Here is a 22,519-nt window from a genome sequence, read left to right on the forward strand (position 1 = left end):
AATGGGGAGCAACAACCCTGGTCACACCACGGGCTGTCGTGAGGATCGGTGACCTCGGTCATTCCTGAATAGGGGATGAGCGAATGGACATAAGTAATGCACCTGCCATGTCACCCAGCCTCGCACACAGGTGCTCATTTGGGGTTCATACTTCTCCTCTTGCCTTTCCTGCTGATTGTAAGATGGTAGCCCTGGCCCCTGGTCGCCCTAGCCTGGGTGTTCTGCCACTTCCCGTGTGACCTTAGGAGGGTTGCTGAAGTTCCTCGGCCTCTGTTTTCTCATCTGTAAAATAGGGATGGCAGTGGCACCTACCTCATATGGTTGTCATAAGGAGCAACTGAGACATGGCCCTGAAGACATGCATGTAAGCGCTTGGCAAATGCTGATGTCTTGTTGGTTTTCTCATTTCTTATATTTATGAGTGTTTAGAGACGGGGTCCTGAGAGCTTCCCTTGAATGAATGTGTCAGTTCTTCACAAGAAGCTCATGAAAGGTTTATTGCTATTATCTCTATGTTACAGACAAGGAAATGGGGCACAGAGAAGTTCAGCAAGTTGCCCAAGGCCACACAGCTGGTGAGCCCCACTTTAAGAAGGGGGTGGCGGCCTGGAGGGTCTCCAGTGCTGGTTCTCAGACAGACATAGGCTCAGAGAAATCCAACCTGCCCACAATTCCCCCAAAGGACACAGTCATGTCCTTTCCCCCTCCCTCAGGCTGCTGTCCTGAGGTTTCTCTTCCCTATTCCAGAAGGCCTTCGGGAGATGAAATTAAAATAAATAAGCAAGCATATATAAATACTCTAAGGAGCACTCATAGGTGGACAGGTGACGTGCGTTATTAACAGAATCCTTGTGAAAACCCAGAAGGCATCACTCTTCCCATTTTATAGGTAAGGATATAAGACTGTAGTAGGTCGTGTCACAAACTCGCCCCCAGGTCTCTGGGTAGAAGAGGCTGGATTTGAACCCAGAACTATTGGGTGCCAGACTTGGACTTCATCACCATTCTATTGGCCTGTCTCTCCCGGCACTTGCCTTATGTTGATTCCACTTGGATAATGAAGGCCAGTGGGGAGGGGCCACCGGACAGATACTCCCAAGCCCATTACCAATTCTGAGGCCCAGGCTTAGCCAAGGAAATGCAGGAGAAAAAAGCTCCCTTTCCTAACTTTCTTTCTAACACCAACCACAGCCTGTGTCTAGACGTAGGTGGGTGGTCCAGACTCCTGGCTCTACCGCTGGCCTGAGAATGTCTCCTGCATCCATGCGATCAAGTTTCCTAGGGAATTACTTTCTGAATTTGACCTTTGAGAACCATCAATCTCACCAGAAAGCCATCACCTGAGCCGCCTGACCCCGCTACACAGCACTTTTCGGCTCATCCATCAGGGAACATTATTTAATAATGGAAGAGGGACAGGGCAAGGCCGGCCAGCCCATGGGGCCTGCCATTGGCCAGCAGTCCACTCCCAGCCCATCAGGATCTGCTGCCTGCCCCATCACAGAATCCCAGGGCTTTGACCCTTTGGATGGCAGCAGGAGTGGCTCCATCAGAATGGGGGGTAACGGAGGGACAGAGACACTGAGTGAGCAGCCAGAGTCAGAGCAGATTCCCTGCTCCTGATTTGCCTGGGTGACCTTGAGTGAGTCACTTCTCCGGATCTCAGACCTTTCGTTTGCGATTTGGAAGGGTTGAATTACATCTTAGCTTTTCAACTTTTCTATTTAGTTGTTCATGGGTGCCTAATATACTGTTTGGCACGCAGTGGGCTCTCAATCAATAGCGGCTGAATGAATGAAGGAGGAAAGGAAAGGAGGGAGGAGACCATGCACAGAAGCTCTTTGCACAGCATCTGGCACGGATGAGCCTTCACGGCTCAGTGAAAGCCAGGCGGTATCGCGGCTGGAGCAGTGTGGTGGCAGGTGACTGCAGGGTCTTAGTCTCCGGGTCCATAAAACTGGGGACTTGACGGTTTCCATGGGACAGGGCTATTGAGAGGATGAAGATGGGCTGGCCCATGGGGCGTGCTCAGCACAGGGTCGGGCACATAGGGAGCCCCCCATAAATACCAGCTGCTTTGCCATTGCTAACGGCCAACAAGTGACATCGGTGGGAATCTGGGGAGATCCCCAGGAACAAAGATTGTCCTTATTCGGCAGCCCCCAGGTGCCCAGCCCCAAGGGACAGGTCCCCTTATCCATGCTGTCCTGCCAACACCCTACCCCAGAGCCCCCCCGCCGAGATCAGCTGGCCTTTTCTCCAGGCCCCTTGGGACACGCCCACTGTCCTCTTAGAGTCGCTTCCATGAAGGGCCTCCTGTCACTACAATTGCCAGATTTAGCAAATAAAAATATAGCATGCCTAGTTAACTTTGAATTTAAGGTAAACACTGAATAATTTTTTAGTATAAGTACAGGCGTGTCTCGGAGATATTGCAGGTTCAGTTTCAGACCAATAAAGCAAATATCACAATAAAACGAGTCACATGTGTTTTTTTGGTTTTCCAGTGCATCTAAAAGTTATGTTTACACTATACTGTAGTCTATTAAGTGTGCAATAGTATTATATCTAAAAACATGTACATACCTTGACTAAAAAAATATTATATTGCAAAAAATGTTAACCATCAACTGAGCCTTTGGTGAGTTGTAGCAGTAACATCACATCACATCACTGATCACCACAACCAATGTAACAATAATGAAAAAAAGTTTGAAGTCGTGTGAGAATTACCAAAATGTGACACAGAGACCTGAAGTGAGCAAACACTGTTGGAAAAACAGCACCGATTGGCTTGCTCGATGCAGGGTTGCCACAACCTTCAATTTGTAAAAAAACACATTATCTGCGAAGTTCAATAGAGGGAGAGCAATAAAACAAGGTTTGCCTGTATGTGTCCCATGAAATATCTGGGACACACGCTTACACTAAAAAAATTGTTTGTGGTTCATCGGAAATTCAGATTTAGCTGGCATCCTGCATTTTATCTGGCAGCCCTACCTGCCACCCCTGCTCACCCACATGGTGAGCCATGGCCCTCTGGCCCGACCCCTGACCCCTCTCAAGGCCTGGTCTGGGTGTCCCCATCCACCCATCAGAAGCTGGCCAGGCTGCCTGCCCTCCAGAGAGGAGGCCACGGCTGCCTTCTCCTCTAAGTCACTAAGTTGTTTCTTTTTCTCCAGTTGATGAGTCCCTAACGAGCCCCAGGGGACCATGATGGAGGCAGAACAGAGTCTCACTTGCACGGGAAGACCATCCCAGGCAACCCAAGTTCTCAGGGAAATGTGCCCTGCTCTTGCCAGGAGGAGACTGACGTGCTGACTTCACCCACTCCTGTCCAGCTGCCGGGCCCGGCCGGGGGCCTGACAGCCGCACGAAGCAGTTGTCGGGCCGGCAGGGGCACCAGCCCGTGCCAGGCGCCAGCGTGCCCTGCCCTGCAGGGAGGGGCAGGCAGTGCCTGGGAGCTGCTGGCGGGAGTGCCATCTGGACACGGACCTGGCACCAGTGCGCCACGAAGACCGAAAATCGTGAGCCGGGCCCTCCCCTCCTCAGGGTGAGAGAAGCGGGGTGTTTGGAGCGCCTCCCAGACAGGAGGGTGGAGGAATGTAGGTCAACTCCTGGCTGCCGGAAAGAGTGATGTCATCGGCTTCTGGGGGAAAGATGGGGAAGTGGTAGGTTTAGGCGAGCGAGAGAGCCGGGGGCCAGAGCCAGGCAGGGAGGAGGGGGCCGGGGCTGGCTCCCCTCAATGGGCAAACCTGCCAGGATTTCAGGGCAGTCACAGGGACCCCGCAGTGAGCACAGGTGGGGAGCCCGGGAGAGCCCAGGACCCCGGAGGGTCTTGGTAATTGATCACCTCTTCCTGGTGTCTCTCCCACTTCTTTTATCACTTGTCCAAACACCATTGCATATGGAGCCTTCTGGGAGTGGATGGGTGTATTTCTGACACCTTGAAGGCCAGAGTCGCTTGAAACAAACTTCTATTTTAAAGCCGCCGGCAGTGTCTTCCTATTTCTCTTGTCAGAGAGAGCATTTATTTCTGGGGAAAGACTGTTCTTTTGTTTGGGGAAAAATAGTTCAGTGGGCTGTTGGGTTTATAGGGAAGCAAACCCCAAGCCTATGCTGGCCTGGAGATGTTAGCACGTGAGGGGGGACACATGAGGGAGAAGGCTGACCTCGAGAAGGGCACTTCCCTTGTGGAGGGGCTCATGCATCTGGGGCTGGAGGCCTGGACTCCAGGGAGGAAGGATGCGGCCATGAGAGGGGGCTGGGGGCTCACGACAGAGGTGGTCCAGGGGCTGCCCCTCCCAGGCAGGAGGTGGCCACAGCCAATGGCCGGGTCTCCAGGTCAGTTAATGGCCATCCTTTGAAGGGTTCTCTTTGTACGTGACCGTTCTCCTCCACTCGCCCCAGCCTGTGAGTCCACGTGTGATGGATCACTGTGGCCTGGGGGTGTCAGATCTTCTTTGGGGGATTAAGGGAGAGCCCATGTCCTCAGCTGGTGCCCAGCTGCGTGGAGAGATTGGCAGCCTTCAAGGAAGCAAGCAATGGTCAGGAGAACCGCCCCTGATCCCAGAGGGGCTGGATCAAGAGGTGACCAGTAATGAGAAGGCCATAGTTGGGGATCTTGTTCAGGGAAGCCTGTAAAATATTGGACTCATAGCTAATTAGTGGAATGGGGGCAGGGCTAGGGTACTAGTGGAAAGAGGGCTCCTGGATGCTGGAGAACTTGAACCATCTGGGTCAAAAGGCTTCAAGTCAAGGCCTGAGACCCCGAGAAGAGGGGGCACTGAAAGCCGAGCTGTGGGGCACAGTGTGCAAGGCCTCGGCCACCTGGCATGACCTGGCTCTCTCTTGGGGTAATGTGGATAAATGCCGGCTGCTGCATCTCCTGGAACGCAGTCAGGCTGGCAATTGAGTTCATTGCCAAATCAGATTTGGGCTTCTGTGCGAAGTCCTTTTATATTAAGTGCTTTAACGTACATCACCTCCTCCAGTCTATTGATAAATCCTATTACCCATTATGAAGCCAGAGGCAGCTTCCCAGCCAACAGGAGAGAGGCCGATGGAGGGGTGTTGGGGGGCTCGGGCGTGTGGCCTGGGGGATACACGGTGGGTATGACCAGGCTGGTTGACTAAAGCAAGCTCACCTCTTCCCCTGTGGGAGGGCTCAACACCCTGGAGGGAAGGGCCAGGCCTGGGTTGGGGGAGGGGGGGAATGTGAGGAGTGCCGGGCGTGATGGTGGAGCGGCAGCGATGGGGTGGTGGGGGTCAGCCAGCCCGTTGGTTTTGTCTACCCACCTCCTGGCTCCCGGGTTCCAGACCCCTTCTCCTCCGAAAGAGTTATGGATATTAAGACGCATTTGTTCATGTAAGTGAGTTCATTTGTTCATGAATGAATGAGCGGATGATTTCAACGAATACACAGCATTCCTGCCTGGTTCTCAGTGCTGGCCTTACAGGGGCAAGAGCACAGACCCAGAGCCTGTTCTCTCAGAGCTCAGAGCCCGGGGTGGGGAAGGGGGAGGGCAGCTGGGTACGGGAGTGTGTGTGCAGCAACGCACCTGTGACACGCAGTGGGACTGCTGTGCTCTTTGAAGGCCAGAGGAGGGGAGGCAAGGGCTGGCCGCCCAGATCTCCAGCCTGCGGGGACCCCGGAGGGGCGTCTCCGAGCCAAGCCCTGGGGAATGAGGCGTTTGCCAGACGGGAGGGGTGGACGGGGTGCGTTGTGCTCCAGGCAGGAGCAGCAGCCCAGAGGCGAGTCAGAGGGACCCAGCTCCGGGCAGGGGGCTGGCCTGTGAGGACTCAGGGCCCAGGCTGCCCAGGGAGGCGAGAGGAGGGATGTGTGGTCCACGGGAACGGAGTTTCTAAGGTCAACGAGAAGCCGCTGAAGGGTGTTGTTCAGGGCAGTGACGTGACTGGGTTTGGGTTTGGGGAAAAACCTCCACGTGGAAGGGGCAAGGCTGAAGGGGGCAAGTCCAGTCCTCTCCCCAAACAAAATCCTGATGCAGCATGTGCCCCTCTCCGTGGGGCAGGGGTAGTGATGGGGTCCATGTAGGAAACTGCTCAGGCTGACAGAGTGGGATGGGAGGAGTGGGTAGGAATCCAGAGGCGGTCACACCGGTCAGAACGGCCATCATTAAAAAGTCTACAAGTAATAAATGCTGGAGAAGGTGTGGAGAAAAGGGAACCCCCCTACACTGTTGGCGGGAATGTAAGTTGGTGCTGCTACTATGGAGAACAGTATGGAGGTTCCTCAGAAACTAAAAACAGAATTACCATATGATCCAGCAATCGAACTGCTGGGTATATATCCAGACGAAACTCTAATTCAAAAAGCTACATGCACCCCTATGTTCATAGCAGCACTATTCACAATAGCCAAGACACGGAGCAACGTAAATGTCCATCGACAGATGAATGGATAAAGAAGATGTGGTACATACATACAATGGAATACTACTCAGCCATAAAAAAGAATGAAATAATGCCATTTGCAGCAACATGGATGGACCTAGGGGTGATCATACTAAGTGAAGTAAGTCAGAAAGAGAAAGACAAATACTATGTGATATCACTTATATGTGGAATCTAAAATATGACACAGATGAACCTAACTATGAAACAGAAACAGATTCACAGACGTAGAGAACAGACTTGTGGTTGCCAAGGGGGAGAGGGTTGGGGGAGGGGTGGAGTGAGAGGTTGGGGTCAGCAGATGTAAGCTTTTATATATAGAATGGATAAACAACAAGGCCCTCCTGTATAGCACAAGGAACTATATTCAATATGATATAGTTATCCTACGATTAAACTATAATGGGAAAAAATATATAAAAAAGAATGTATATATATATGCATAACTGAGTCACTTTGCTGTACACCAGAGATTAACACAACATTGCAAATCAACTATACTTCGATTTAAAAAAAGATATTAAAAAAAAAGGAATCCAGAGGTGGGCATTTCCCCACAGAGTGGAAAGAGGCAACTCCAAATGGGGGCGAGGCACCCAGACTCCCCGAGGCCAGGGCAGCCCAGACGAGGCCCCTTATTGACCCTGGGCTCCTGCAGGAGCCTCGGCTTTGTCCTACGGGTCAGCCTCTGTGAGCTGGGTTGCGTGAAGGCTCTGGAGCGTGTGATGTGTATGTGACCGGTGCTTGTAGAAGTGGATTCACGCGTGCAGGTGGGGCAGGGACGTGTGTACATATAAGGGAGCACCTGTAAATCTAAAACGTGCTTGAGGGACTTCCCTGGTGGTCCAGTGGTTAAGACTCTGCGCTCCCAATGCAGGGGCCCCGGGTTCAATCCCTGGTCAGGGAACTATATTCCGCACGTCGCAGTGAAGATCCCGCGTGCCGTGACTAAGACCCGACGTGACCAAATAAATAAATTAATTAAAAATAAATAAATAAAACATGCTTGATATGGGCAGCGTGCCAGCAAGCCTTCAAAATGACCCACTCCAGGCTCCCCCTGTTGTGGGGTAGAGAAGCGGCCCAGCCGGGGCAGGAGTCCCCACTCCAGCCCTGTCTGTCCTGCCCATGCCTCATTAGCCTCAGTTACAGCTAATAAGGTCCCTCCAATCGCCAAGCTGGGGGCGGAGCAGAGAGCCAGACAGGAGCAGAGATCCAGGGATTCAACTTGGCTGGAGAGGGTCCCCCAGGTGAGCGACGTACCCGTGGAAATGGGGTTTTGTTCAGGTAACTAAATACTGACTGCTTACAAATAACAAGGGCTCCCATTTCCCAAGCACCTACTGCACGTCGGGCCTTGAGCTGACCTACAAGTTCTCACACAGTCCTCAAAACAGTAGGATCCCATTTCACAGATGGGGAAACTGAGGCTCAGGAAAATTCAAGAGACTTGCCCTGGACCATAAACTAGCAAATGAAAGAGTCTGAATTCAAACGCAGTCTTCTCTTTGACACCAAGATGTGCCGCTATCGACTCATTACAAAGAGACCTCGGAGCCCCGAGGATGGCTGCCCTTGGTTGCCGGGAAGATATGGGGTCTTTAGAAGTGTAAGACGTGGGGTTTCTGGCCTAAGTATTGTCTATCAGCCCGCACCTGTTCTCTTCTCCTTGTACAACGTGGAAGCCCGCCCCCCGCCACCCCATCCTCTCAAGGCCCTCCACCCCGCGCTGATGGCTTTCTCCAGCACTTTACCCTCCTGTTCCTTTCTGTTATCTCTGCATCATCACCAGAACCCCAGGGTGCTGCGGTCCCTCCCTCTTTTCGGGAAGAAACCTTTCCTTCCCTCAAACTCCCCACCAGCTTGTACTCCATTTCCCTGCTCCCTTTCATGATCAAACTTCTTGAAAGCCTTATCAACACCACTTTTGGTTTTTTTAACCCCTCATTCATTCTTTTAAAATTTTCTGCATTCACCCTGAAATCCACCCAAGATGGGCTTTGTCCGTGACTCCCCCATATCTGCTCTCCCAAGGTCACCTTTGACCTCCATGTTGCTAAGGCCACGGACCCACCTGGCTGTCCTCTGTCTGGACCCCTCAGTGGCACTGGACACTGATGCCCATGCCCCCTGGACAGGCTGCGCCCGCTGGGCTTTGGGGCACCATCCTTCCCGATTTTCTCCCCTCTATGGCTCCTTGCTCTCCATGTCCTGCCTTCACTGTCCAACTTCCCAGGGCTCCATCCCAGGCCAGCCCTCACCTTCCTCCTCGTTCTCAGAGCCTCACACGCTCCCATGGCGTCGCGGGTCATCTCTAAGCCCAGGACTCCTGGGTTGCCTGCCCTTCAGACTTGGACGTCCAAATGCTCCCATGCCTCAAGGGCACCTCACAGCAACAGGTCAAAACAGAACTCTGGGGCTTCCCTTGTGGTGCAGTGGTTGAGAGTCCGCCTGCCGATGCAGGGGACACGGGTTCGTGCCCCGGTCCGGGAGGATGCCCCATGCCACGGAGCGGCTGGGCCCGTGAGTCATGGCCGCTGAGCCTGCGCGTCCGGAGCCTGTGCTCCACAACGGGAGAGGCCACAACAGTGAGAGGCCCGCGTATGGCAAAAAAAGAAAAAGTGTATAGTTCAGTGACATTAAGTACATTCACGTTATTGTGCAACTACCATCAATATCCTTTTCTAGGGACTTCCCTGGTCGTCTAGTGGTTAGGACTCAGTGCTTTCACCACCGTGGCCAGGGTTCAATCCCTAGTCAGGAAACTAAGATCCTGCAAGCTGTGCAGTACCACCAAAAATAAAATAAAATTAACAAACAAATAAATAAAAGCAATTACCTTTAAAAAATATCCTTTTCCATGGAGAGGGGGAAGCGTAAGCTGTGACAAAGTGAGAGAGAGGCATGGACATCTATACACTACCAAACGTAAAATAGTGGGAAGCAGCCGCATAGCACAGGGAGATCAGCTCGGTGCTTTGTGACCACCTAGAGGCGTGGGATAGGGAGGGTGGGATGGAGGGAGACGCAAGAGGGAAGAGATATGGGAACATATGTATATGTATAACTGATTCACTTTGTTATAAAGCAGAAACTAACACACCATTGTAAAGCAATTATACTCCAATAAAGATGTAAAAAATAAATAAATAAATGATTTTGATCCGTAAAAAAAAGAAAAATCCTTTTCCAGAACACTTACATCATCCCAAACAGAAACTCTATACCCTCTAAATAGGTCTCCATTCCCCCCTCCCTCCAGCCCCTGGCAACCTTATCCTATTTTCCATCTCTATGAATTTGCCTGTTCCCGGTGCCTTACATATGTGGACTCACACAGTATTTGTCCTTCTGTCTGGTTTATATCATCCACGTTGTAGCAGGTGTCAGGATTTCCTTCCTTTTCAAGGCTGAATAATATTCCATGGTGTGTATAGACCGCATTTTGTTAATCCATCATCAGTTGATGGACACTTGGGTTATTTCCACCTTTCCACCATGCGAATAATGCTGCTAGGAACATGGATGCACAAATATCTATTCAAGTCTCTGCTTTCAGTTCTTTTGGGTATATACCCTGGAGTGGAACTGCTGGATCATATGGGAATTCTGTGTTTAATTTTTTGAGGAAGCAAAAGACTGTTTTCCACAGCAGCTTCACCATTTTACATTCCTACCAATAGCGCACACGGGTTCATATTTGTCCACATCCTTGCCAACACTCGTTGCTTTCTGTTTTTCTGACAGTAGTCATCCTAAGGGGGCACCTCCATCTACTTCTTAACCTCCAAGCCTCAGTTTCCTCATCTGCGTACTGGGGACAATGACCCTCAAGGGGCAGGACTCCATGAGGAAACATACATACGGGACTTAGAATACCACATGGCCCATAAGAACTGCTCAGCAATGACAGCTAATGTTACTGAAGGGGGGAGCCCCACCCCGCAACCCCAGGTGGGGGTCACAGAGCTACAGGGGTCCGTGCAGGCAGAATAAAATCACATGCTTCACTTCTCGCCCATGTTCCCTGTGGATCAGCGATGGAAGAGACTAGACGGAGGGCGGAGCAAGTACATGCAGAAAGGCCTCTGCGCTCTCTGATCCCCTCCCCCTCCCCTCCACACACACACACACACACACACACACACACATACACGTGCACAAAGCCTTCTTCCCTCTTGCGGTTTCTATTCTCATCCTAAGTTCCGTCTATCTCCAGTTACTGGGTGATCAATACGGCAGGACATTTATGGAAGAAGACAAGAAGGCAAGAAAGGGGCAGGGGGTCAAGGGAGGAGAAAACCAGGCGGGCGCTGGCTGGCCCAGGGCCTTGGATGAGAAGCCAGACCCCAGCAGCATCTGGGAAAGCCGGTGGATTCTCACACCTACCAAATTTTACAATGGTATCTATAGTTCCTGTTCACTTAATCAATGGTGTACAGATCAGGTGCACAGGACCTTCATCTGATGCGTGGGACCTCTCTCCATCATCTCCCACCAACACCACCCTGCTTGGCTTGAATACCTCCAAGAATGGGGAACTCACTCTTCCTTTCCTGTCCTTGGCTGGCTAAGGCCTAGCTGGACTGGTTCCCTGGAGCCTCCAGGAGTTTTCTGGGTGGAGGACTTTGCCCTGGGGCAAGGCCTGAGGGTGAGAATAGGATGACCGTTTCCCCTTCCCTCTGCCCCAGACCCAGAGTTAGCAGGCTGTTTACCTGGAATTTGTCCACACTTCAGATCCCAGGTGCCCGCCCTGCCAGGGGCCTGCAGAATACTGTGAGTGTAGCGGCTATGCTGACACAGCTGTGAGAAGACAGGCAGGCCTCAGAGCAGAGGGGGCTCACTGACAGCTTGTGAGCTGCCTTGGGTTGCAGGTGTGTTTTGTTTTACCTGCACAGGATTTTCAAAGAACTTTGAAGTAGGTGCCAGTATTTCAAAAAGCAAGTGATTGCACCTATATATCTGCTATGTGCCTTCTCTCACAACATCAGAAGATGTGGCAACATCTGGTCTGCCTCTCTTCCTGACCTCTCTGGCCACCTACCCAGAGGAATGGGACACTAGGGTAAGCTCTTCAAATACATCATTTCACTGAAGCCTCACCCCAAGCTGGTGAGGTCGTTATCATATCTCCATTTTGCAGATGGGAAAACTGAGGCTTAGACAGGTTAAGGTGATCCAGCTAATCAGTGATGGAGGCAGGATTCAAACCCTGGTTGGTCTAATGATGCCAACTTCTACCTGGGGGTTCCCAACTCTCTACTTCCTTGCGGAGATTTGTAAAGATAAATCTCTTCTGGACCTCGCCCCAAACTTATGGGATCCAGAGCTCTTAGCAGTGGGGCTGGGGAGCCCGTTGTTTTAAAATGCCCTCCTGAGGATTTCCCTGGCGGTCCAGTGGTTAAGAATCCACCTTCCAATGCAGGGGACGGGGGTTTGATCTCTGGTTGGGGAACTAAGATCCCACATGCCGCAGGGGAACTAAGATCTCACATGCCGCGGGGCAACCAAGTCCGCGTGCCGCAGCTAGAGAGAAGCCCACGCGCTGCAACAAAAGATCCCGCATGCCAGATCCCGCGTGCGGCAATGAAGGACCCCATGTGCCGCAACTAAGACCCAACGCAGCCAAAAATAAAATAAATAAATATTTTAAAAATAAATAAATAAAGTAAAATGCTCTCCTGTATGAAGCTGGTTGGATGTGGGCCTGGCTGCCCTTGACCACTGTGTTGGGGGTGCAGGTGGGGGCCTTGTCTTTTCTCCAAGCACCATCTCATTCCTCCTCAAATCCGGTGCCTCCCCGGACTTGCCCAGTTAAAGCCAGCCGCTCTCCCAGTCCACACCTGAGTTTCCCTGTGTGTGGAAGGAGAAAATCGCTCCCACCCCCTCCCAGCCTTCCAGGAATGGGAGCAACTTAACGGGCGGGACCCCCCTCTTCTCTTTATCTCAGACCCAGAGTAAGCGGGCCTGGCAAGGCTGTTTTGCCTGGTCCTGAAGGGAGGCGAGGCCGGTGGTGGGCCGGGACCTCCAGGTGCTGGAGGCTACTTTGCTTCCTGCACCGCTGCCCTGTGGGGCTGCGGTTCTCTTTCCTTCTTCCTCTCACCCCCTGATTTGTACCAGGTCCTCATCCCCAGGGGCCTGGGCTTCTCCATCTGCTCCATCCTCCTCCCCCAGAGCCAGGTGCTTGCTGGCTGGAAATAGCTGACATGAGTGACAGGGCTGGAAGCATCCATGGTATCAAAGACCTTTAGATTCCATAGAGAGATGGACTTGAGCTTGGGCACACTTGGGTTGGACCTTGACTGTTTGGTGTTCAGTTTCGCTGTGTGATCTACTTATGTCCCCTGACCTCGGCCTCCTTATCTAAAAACACAAGGTGGTGGGACTTCTCTGGTGGTCCAGTGGCTAAGACTCTGCGCTCCCAATGCAGGGGGCCTGGGTTCGATCCCTGGTCAGGGAACTAGATCCCACATGCTGCAACTAAGAGTTCGCATGCCGCAACTAAGACCCGGCACAGCCAAATAAATACATACATACATACATACATACATAAATAAAGACACGAGGTGGAGGGGAATGCCGTCCCTCTGGGAAAGGCTCTATGGGGTGGAGATCAGGTCTGGCTTGCTCAATGCACCAGCTTGTGGGGTCTTAGAGATTTAATAACCATGTGGGAAGTGAATGACTATTGATTAACTAAGATGCATGTAAGCCCTTAGCTCACTGCTCAGCAGGAAAGGAGCCCATAGCAAACACTCAATAAATATCAGCTACTATTGTTAGCAGGCCACAGCGGGAGGCACCGTGTAACTCTGGGTCATGAAATTCTGAGCAAATACCAGAACAGGTTCAGTTTGAAATCCCAGCACCCGAGAGCCCCAGGATCCTCAGGTCACACTCAGGAACACCAAGAGCGTCATCTGGGTGGGCCCACGGGCACCTTTGCCACCCCATCCTGCCTCTCTGGCCTCTCTGGCTCCCAGGCACAGCTGGACTTCCCCACCTGGAATTTAAAAAGGAAAAGTAGAGGAAGTCACAGCCCATTGCTGAAGCATCTAACCAGACCTAATTAATCGATTAGCCAAGCTGCCACTTTCCTGCCAACCAGCCGCCTGAAGAGTACTTACTTTATCTGTGAATTGATTGCGTATTTTCACCACCATTACAGCTAATCCCCACCACCCACAGAGGCTGGGTGCCAGCGGGAACTGGAAGCTGCCAGGCAGGGACCGCCCTGCCACGTTGCCAGGGAGGCACGGGCTCCAGGCAGCCCCAGGCCTCAGGTTACAGACAGGAAACTGAGGTCCAGAGAGGAGTGCTGAGGGGCGGGGCTGGAACCCAGCTCCCCTGACCCCCAGGTCACCTGGCACCAGAACAGCCCTCTTGATTCAGATGAGGCTGAAAAGCTGAGACGCTCTCCTGCCCCCCTCTGTCCCTCCCCAAATACGATCTGCCCCACTTCTGCATCTCAGAGTCCTTCCTAAGAGAAAAATGACCTTCACCCCTGGCTGAGGTGTAAGGGGCCCTACAGGTCCTGGCTGTCACCATCCAGCGCAGACCCTGCAGCCAGCCCGGACCTCAGGACCCTGCACGAGCCGCCTAATGAAGTGGCAGGCGGGCCCTTGATTAGACTCCTGAAGATGAGGGACATGCCCGTAGCAGCCCAAGGAGGTCAGAAAAGGGGCCACAGCCCCCAGAAGGGGTGGGGATCTTGTTCCTACCTCCAAACTGCTAAGCTGTTGGGTTGGTGGATGGGAGGGTCTTAAAAGAACCAGACCGTCGCATCCCCAGGGCTGGCAGAGGTCACCAAGATGACCAACGGCCCAAAGCCTGCACACAGATCCGAGAAACAGGAGCAGGACGTCGATCCTTGACTCCCCGCTACCGCAATAGCTGCCATATATCAGGCGGTCTCCAGACCACTCCTGGTTTAGAATAGCCTCTGCCCCAAGTGCGGGTGGGCTAGGAGTCACGGGTGTCAGAACCACAGGCCCCTGCATGTGCACCTGCCTCACTGCCACCTGCTGGCCTTGAACTGACCCCACCTCATGAATCGCTTGCCTTTGCCTTGGCCCACCTGGAATCCACACAGAGTCGAAGGAAACTAAAATGCAGACACAGCGGAAAACCAAAACCCCACACCGCCCCTGCCCACCCCTACTCCCCAGGTGTGACCACAGTGAGAAGTTAGTACACAAGCCTCTAGCCTTTCCCCACATCCACGATGCTCCCGGGCCCGGACGGGCTTCTTTCCAATGTCAACGTCAACAGAGAAATCACGTGTGCAGGCATATTACATATTTTACAAAAATGGGATTATACTATACACACCTTCCAGCAAACTGGTTTTTGCACTCATCAGTGATTATATACTCGGGCAGTCTGTAGAGCCTGTCGTGGAAAGCTGCCCAAGGTATGGTGTCCCAGCTGGGTTCTGGTGCAGTCCCTGCCCTAACTGGCCTAAGCCATGCTCCTGGCCCTAATTATGTCCCAACACCCTTGGGTCTCAACTTGGTCCTTCCTCAACCTGCCCCAGTTCTCAGACGCCATTATTTTGAACACGATGTATTTTATTCAATAAACACTTTTTTAGCAGGCGTGACGTGCTAAACCCACAGTAGCTTAAACTACGATGTAATAAACACAAGCTCACAGTAGTTCTGAGTATATCATCAACTCTAACCCTAACTCATTTAGCTTTTACCACGATCCAATGAGAGAAGGATGCTCGTTATCATCCCCATTCTACAGATGGGGAAACTGAGGCGCAGAGAGGTCCTCGTCCGGAGGCTCACAGCCTGTCGATGGCAGAGCCGGGAATTCACCCCAGGCCATCTGGCTCCAGAATGCCTACTCCAACTGTCACAGCAGCGGTTCTCAAACGTGAGTGCGTATCCGAATTCTCCAGAGAGCTTATGAAAACACAGATTGCTGGGCCTCACCCCTGGGATTTACGATACAGCAGGTCTGGCACGGGGCCCAAGAATTTGCATTTGTAACAAGTTTCCAAGTGACGCTAATGCTGCCGGTCCAGGAACCACACTTGGAGAGTTCTTGTGCTACACGCTGCCGCCCCTTATGACTGACCCCTTGCTTACCAGCGATGGGCCCCCCCAAGCCTCGCTCTTGAGTGCAGACCAGGGTGTTATATCCGTGGCTTGCGATAAAGGCCTTGCCCCTACTGACCAGCAGGTCATCTGTCGAATGAACAGATTATCTGGGACAGCGTGCGACCATTTTATCATCTGCAACCTAAAGAGTTCCTGGGAACCAAAGGCTGTTTGAACCTCCTATGATGGTCTTTGGCCTCCCCCAAAAGTGTCCACAAAACATCTTCTTCTCCAAAGCTGTGAGTAAAGGAATAACTCGGCAGGGTTGGGTTGTCACATGCTACATAGTCCAAAGAAAAGTCTGGCCCTTAACTAGCTCCTGGGAGGAGTTTATGAGCCTTGGAATGTCCGCCTAATGAGAGTGTCTTTGTTTACCTGGGGCCTTGGGCCACTCCAGATAATTTACGCTAATGATGTGATTTATGATGGTGGCCTTGGGCCATGTAGTATCAGCATGACCTGTGGGTCAAGGAATTGGGGACCAAGGTCAACCACGTGGGCAGTCAGCCATGCCTACATAACCAATTCCCAATAAAACCCCTGGATACCCAGGCTCGGGCAAGCTCCCCTGGCTAGTGCTACTCCACACGTGCGGTCACACATCGGTGCTGCGCTGGGAGAGGATGACGGGAAGCTCACACTGCCACCTCCCAGAGCCCGCCTTCTGCACCTTTCTCTGTTGCTGGTTGTAATCTGTATCTTTTCATTGTAACAACAGCAACTGTGGGTATAAGGGCTTTGCTAGGCTCTGTGAGTCCTTCTAGCAAATCCTGGAGCCTGAAGGCGGTCTCGGGCACCCCCCCAGACACAAGTGCCCATTCATTGAGTCCGTGGCCAGTTACATTGTACCTCCTGAGCACCAGGCTTTAGCTCAAGCCCCACCCACACTACCCAGGTCTGCTCAGCTCCACCCATCATCTCCAGACCTCCCAGCCCTGGGGCTAGAGGTAGCCTGGGCCCTATGGAGGACATTTATCTTCCACCATTCACCTCCCTCCATGGAAAATCGCAGGTAGCCCCTTTGATGTAACACCAGGTAACATCCCAGGTACCAGGTAATGTCCCAGGTATCACGTAACATCCTAGGTATCAGGTAACATTTCAGGTTATCAGGGAATATCCCAGAAAACAGGTAACATCCTGGGAACAAGATAATATTCCAGGAACCAGGCAACATCCTGGGTACCAGGTAATGTCCCAGGAACCAGGTACTATCCCAGGAACCATGTAACGTCCTAGGTACCAGGTAACATCCCAGGTATCAGATAACATGCCAGGAAACAGGTAACATCCTAGGCCTCAGGTAACATTCCAGGTATCTGGTAATAACCCAGGAAGCAGGTAACATCCCGGGTACCAGGTCGCCCCTGGGCCTTACCTGCCCATGACCTCGATGTTGGAGATGGCGTAGAAGTACTTGTAGAGGTTCTCCCGCTGCACATATGTGCCGCCCAGCGCCGGGCGCAGCAGCCGCATGCGCAGGTCGGTGAGGGTGAAGAATTCCTTGAGGCCCTTGGCGCTCTCCAGCCGCGTGTACAAGTTGTCCATGTTGCGCAGGCTAGGGCCGGCGAAGATGGCGAAGCGGTCCCGCACCTCGAAGCGCACGTGCTTCTCCTTCTTGGAGCCGGCCCAGCGCGAGTACTCCTCCGTGCACAGCACCCGGTGGGCACCCGATGCCGACAGGTCGCGGGCCCGGCGGGCGGGCATGCCGAAGGCCTCCATGCAGTCCTCTGCGTAGAACTGGTAGGGCTGCCACGTGCGCCCGTTGTCCAGCGACTTCTCCAGGACCATGACGGTGGGCCGGCCGTACTCGAAGGTCACCACCACGTCATCCGTCAGCTCCACGCTCTTGTTCCACGAGAGGGTGATGTTGGCCTCCAGCGGGCTGGGGTAGCGGCTCCACGTGACGCTCTGCCAGTAGGTGGCGAGGCCCTCACCCTCCCTGTCGAACATGAGCCGGGGCGGGTGAGCCAGGTCCGGGTTGGAGGCGTCACACTCGTTGCTGCACAGGTAGGGGTTCTCCTGCGGGCGGGGGAGAAGAGCAGGGTGGGTGCTGACTGCTCTGGGGGGCCCGGGAGCCTTGTCCCAGCCCAGCCCCGGTGTCTGCCCAGAGGTCTCAGAGCCTGTGCTCCGATGTCCGGGCACCAGAAAGCCTCTCTCTACCGAAGCCCATAAAGACATGCAGCTCTATTGCCTCCCAAGAAAACACATTTGTTCCTACTCTAAGCTCAGACAATCAAGAAGGGCGGGAGCTAGTCACTGCTCCAAGACCCTCCATGGCTCCCCACTGCCTGGAGGATAAAGCCCTACCGCTTTACCTCATTGACTCTGACCTCCCACCGTATCTGGAGCCACTGTTCCTGGCCTCCCACCTGAGCACTCCTGTCCTCCAAGCCTCCCTTGTCTGTGCCTCTGAGCCTTTGCAGATGGCGTCCCCTCTCCTCGACATGCCCTTCCGCTCTCTGTCTGCCTCCAAATTCCTACTCACACTTTTTTTTTTCATCTTTATTGGAGTATAATTGCTTTACAATGGTGTGTTAGTTTCTGCTGTATAACAAAGTGAATCAGCCATATGCACACGTATATCCCCATATCCCCTCCCTCTTGAGCCTCCCTCCCACCCTCCCCATCCCACCCCTCTAGGTCATTGCAAAGCACCGAGCTGATCTCCCTGTGCTGTGCGGCTGCTTCCCACTAGCTATCTATTTTACGTTTGGTAGTGTATATATGTCCATGCCACTCTCTCACTTCACCCCAGCTTACCCTTCCCCCTCCCCGTGTCCTCAAGTCCATTCTCTACATCTGCGTCTTTATTCCTGCCCCTCCCCTAGGTTCTTCAGCACCATTTCTTTTAGATTCCATATATATGTGTTAGCATATGGTATTTGTTTCTCTCTTTCTGACTTACTTCACTCTGTATGATAGTCTCTAGGTCCATCCACCTCACTACAAATAGCTCAATTTTGTTTCTTTTTATGGCTGAGTAATGTTCCATTGTATATATGTGCCACATCTTCTTTATCCATTCATCTGTTGATGGACATTTGACTCTTGAAACATCTCCTACACAGAGACGCCTTCTCGACCCTTCAGGCAATACAATTAGTAGCAACAGGAGGGGCGGTGGAAGAAGTCAAAGTCACAGCCACCTGGTGCCCAGCACATTATCTCATTTCTCTCCTGTTTAGTAACTAGCTCACCGCCAATACTCACATTGTGGGAGTGTCAACTCCATGCTCGGGATGAAGCAATGCGGGCTTTGGAAGTTGGTGGCCCTTGCCCGAGGCCCTGCTAGGAAGAGCTGGGGGCCACACTGTGGCCTGTCTGTCACTGGAGCCTGCTCTCTGTCCCCACAGCATGCGTGTCTGCCTCACGCACAGCCCGGGCTCCTCTCAAGGGGGTGCGCCTTGTGGCAGTCCTTTCCGGGTCCTCGGCACGTGCCTGGCAGGCCCAGTGGGGAACACCGGCTGGGGAAGGCAGGGCACGGGCCCCACACGCTTCCTCTCCCCTCACCCCCGCCTCTGAAAGCTGGCAGCCCACTCCCTGGCCCAGCGGGCTCCAGCCGGGGCTTCCCTCCTCCACAGTTCAAATCCATCCCCCAGGTCTGGTCTGCCGTGTGAACTCACCCAGAGGCCTGAAAATATCACTAACGTGGTGGTTGCCGGGGGTTGGAGGGATGAATGGGGGGGAGCCCAGGGAATTTTTAGGGCAACGAAGCCATCTTGTATGACACTGTCATGCTGGATAAATGACATGGTACATTTGTGCAACACCAAGAGGGAACCCTGCTGTCAACGTGGGCTTGCGTTAACAGCAACACATCCATGTAACAAAGGTACCACGCTAATGCAAGCTGTTAATAATGGGGCAACTGTGTGGGGAAACGGGTCTTCGGAGCTCTCTGGACCGTCTGCTCCATTTTCGGTGAACCTAAGACTGCTCTAAAAAATAAAGGCCATTAATTAAAAGGAAACACTGTCACTAAGAACCTCACGCGCCCCAGACCAATTGCAGCTCCTTTGATGAATATTTCAGGGCCCTGGTTTGCTCAGACACAAAGCGGCTTCGATCTGAGTTAAAGCCTCACATTCTAAAATGAGGCATTCGGCTCCCAGTGGCAGTGGGCGCCTTGTCTCCCGAGGGGCCGAGCCGGCATCACCGCAGTGACCTTGGGCCATCACCTTTGAAGCCCGTTAGTGGAGGACCGGTTCCTAGGCCACCCGGGGATCCTCAGTGGGCAGGTTGGTTCTGGGGTTTACTGAGGCAGGTTCCACCAAAATAGCTCTGTCCTGGGTCCCCTGTGGTACCACTGTCCACCCCACCTGGCCAGACCTGATGATTCCCAGGACCTGGAAAACTTGGGGTGGAAGGGTACAGCATTGAGTCCACCCCCTCACCGAGCAAATGGGGAAACCGAGGCCCAGGGTGGGGCAGGACTGGCCCAGGCCTCCCTGAGGGTGGGAGGGGTTTGAGGATGAGCCTGCTTCTGTCCTGGACAACCTCAGAGGTGTTCTGGAACTCTAGGGACCTCATGCACAACATGGCAGGGAGAGGGGCCTGGCTCGGCCCACGGGGGTCCAAGCTTCCTTGCACTCCAGTTGGCGATCTTGTGATGTCGCCCGGAATGGGGAGAGGCTGAAAGGCCCCATGGGGATGGCTCAATGGCTTGTAGAGTCCAGGCCTGTTGATGAACGGGGGGCAGGCCTGCCTGTGGGGGACAGCCCGCTCCCCAGGCCCTCAGCTGGCTCAGAGCTCACACCTGGACACTGGGGACCGGAAGACACAGTTTGCACCCAAGTGGGCATCCTCCCCTCCCCCGACCCAGCAATCATCCTCTTCCCACAGCTTCCCTTCTTCTACCATCCCTGGCAGCTTGTTATGGAGTATACTGTGCCCCCCCCCAAATTCATATGTTGAAGCCTTAACCTCCAGTACCTCTGAATGTGACTGTATTTAGAAATAGGGCCTTTAAAGGTGAGTACATTAAAATGAGGCCCTTAGGGGGGGCCCTAATCCAATCTGGCTGGTGTCCTTACAAGAAGGGAAAATTTGGATACACTGAGAGACCCCTGGGGCACATGCACACAGAGGTGACCATGTGAAGAAGCAGCCAGAGGGGCCCATTGGCAAGTCATGGAGAGAAGCCTCAGAAGAAACCAACCTGCCTTGGTCTTCAAGGGTCAAACCTTGACCTTGGACTTCCAGCCTCCAGAACCTGAGAAAATAAATTTCTGTGGTTTAAGCCACCCAGGTCCTAGCAAACGAATACATGCCTCACCCCAAGTGAGCAAAGCGTGGGACAGGGTGGGAGGAACGGCCAGACGCTCTCTCTGGGGCCCTCCTCTACCAGCCCGCTTCTCAATACGCTGGCACCAGGTGGCATCATGCTACTCTGCCCACCTGGAAATCTATCCACCCAGCCCTGAAGCTGGGCCTTTTCCCCGGCTGTCTCATCCCCTCTCACCTTTGAGCTTGTGCCCCTGCAGCTGCTTCCCCTCCTCTGGGTTTTTAGAGCTTTTCCCCCGTACTTCCTCCAGGAAGCCCACCTTGCCTGATTCAGTTTTGAACCCAGTTCCCTCGTCATTCATCACAGGATTGTTAGTGTGCTTATCTGGGACAGTGTAGTGAAGCCTCCCTATAGGGCTTGGACCTCAGTAACCAGTCACTAAGTTACAGTTATTATGGTCATCCTATTAATTAGTTATTAATAGAATGATAATTAGATGAATAGTAATAGACCTCATATGGAATGTTGATATTATTCCTGTCAACACCCAGCTGCTGTGAAACACCTCACCTCTCCCCTGGTCCTTTTTTTTTTTTTTTTTTTGGCTTGTGGGACCCTAGTTCCCCAACCAGGGATTGAACCTGGGCCCTCCACAGTGAGAGCGCGGAGTCCTAACCACTGGACCTCCAGGGAATTCCCTCCCCTGGTCCTTCTCCATCCCCCTGCCTATGTTCCCTCACCTGCCCAGCCTCCTGTGGTCCCCATGGCAGGATATTGGATCCCTCACGCCCACCCTGCACCCGGCCTGTCTGTCATCAGGAAGACTGACACTGTCGGCTCTGCCAAGGGACGCGGGGCTCCAACCTGGCTGCCAGAGCCAAGCTGCCCTAACCTGCAGGGCTCACTGCCCCCCCCCGCCCCCACCCCGGCCTCAGCCCGGGAAGCAGATGGTCAGAAACTAATGAATCAGCCTGTGTATTTACCAGCCCTGCGCCTGCTGCGGAGTGAGCGGGCTTAATCAACAGCGAGCACAATAAATAAATCCCAAGCCATCGCCAACACAATTCCCTCTCTCCTATTTCTCTTCTTTCCTCCACCGCCCTCCCACCCCAAGATCTTGGAATTCCGTTTAACCATTTAGGGGCCAGAGTGCCCCCGACTGAAGGCAGCTACATGCACACGGTCCTTCCCAAGTCCCATTGGCTCATACCCTCATTTTCCTCCTGTTCTTCACTAGGGAGGATTCCAAGAAGGAAGCCTGGGGTGTGAAGGCCGGTTCACCCTGAGCCCCGCACCCTGAGCGATGCTGCATCTGACACGGCTGATCGCTGCGTGTGTGAGGGAGGGGCCGGCAGGGGGCCAGCGTTGGCTGGCCTCCTAGATCTGCACATTTCTACTCACCTCTGTAAGATCAGATTAACTAATCACCATCAAGACAAAGTGGCCTAATACCAGGGAGAAAGAGCCAGGGATGTTTGGGGCACACCCCTAACTTCTCAGGATGACAGCAGAGACAAACTTTGATATTATCAAAAGCCGTCATTGTTTCTTTAGACATTTCATGAATATCACCAAAACCAAAAAATCATACCCCTGTTCAAAAACCTTAGGATGTTCTCTGGAAAAATGTGACACATCACGTTTTCCACTTAGGGGACTCATGGGGTCCCATTTCCCCAGTTAGGAACCCTTGTTCTGGGGTCAAACAGTTAAGGAAACTGGTGTTGGGGTCTGAAAGCCTTGGGCTCAATCTTGGCTCAACTCCTTG

The 22,519-nt window shown here is 53.0% G+C and overlaps 1 protein-coding gene across 4 annotated transcripts in view; it reads right to left on the minus strand.

Annotated features, from left to right (window-relative positions):
* The window catches only part of NTNG2 (netrin G2), a 69,635-nt gene that overhangs the window by 22,210 nt on the left and 24,906 nt on the right, over positions 1-22,519 (minus strand). For all 4 annotated transcript variants that reach the window (XM_082611913.1, XM_082611911.1, XM_082611914.1 and 1 more), the window contains exon 3: positions 16,903-17,546. In XM_082611913.1, the coding sequence (XP_082468039.1) occupies positions 16,903-17,546 (644 nt within the window). The remainder of the gene's footprint in view (positions 1-16,902; positions 17,547-22,519) is intronic.

The sequence above is a fragment of the Mesoplodon mirus genome (assembly GCF_964341445.2).
Source record: "Mesoplodon mirus genome assembly, chromosome: 1".
Taxonomy (NCBI): Eukaryota; Metazoa; Chordata; class Mammalia; order Artiodactyla; family Ziphiidae; genus Mesoplodon; species Mesoplodon mirus.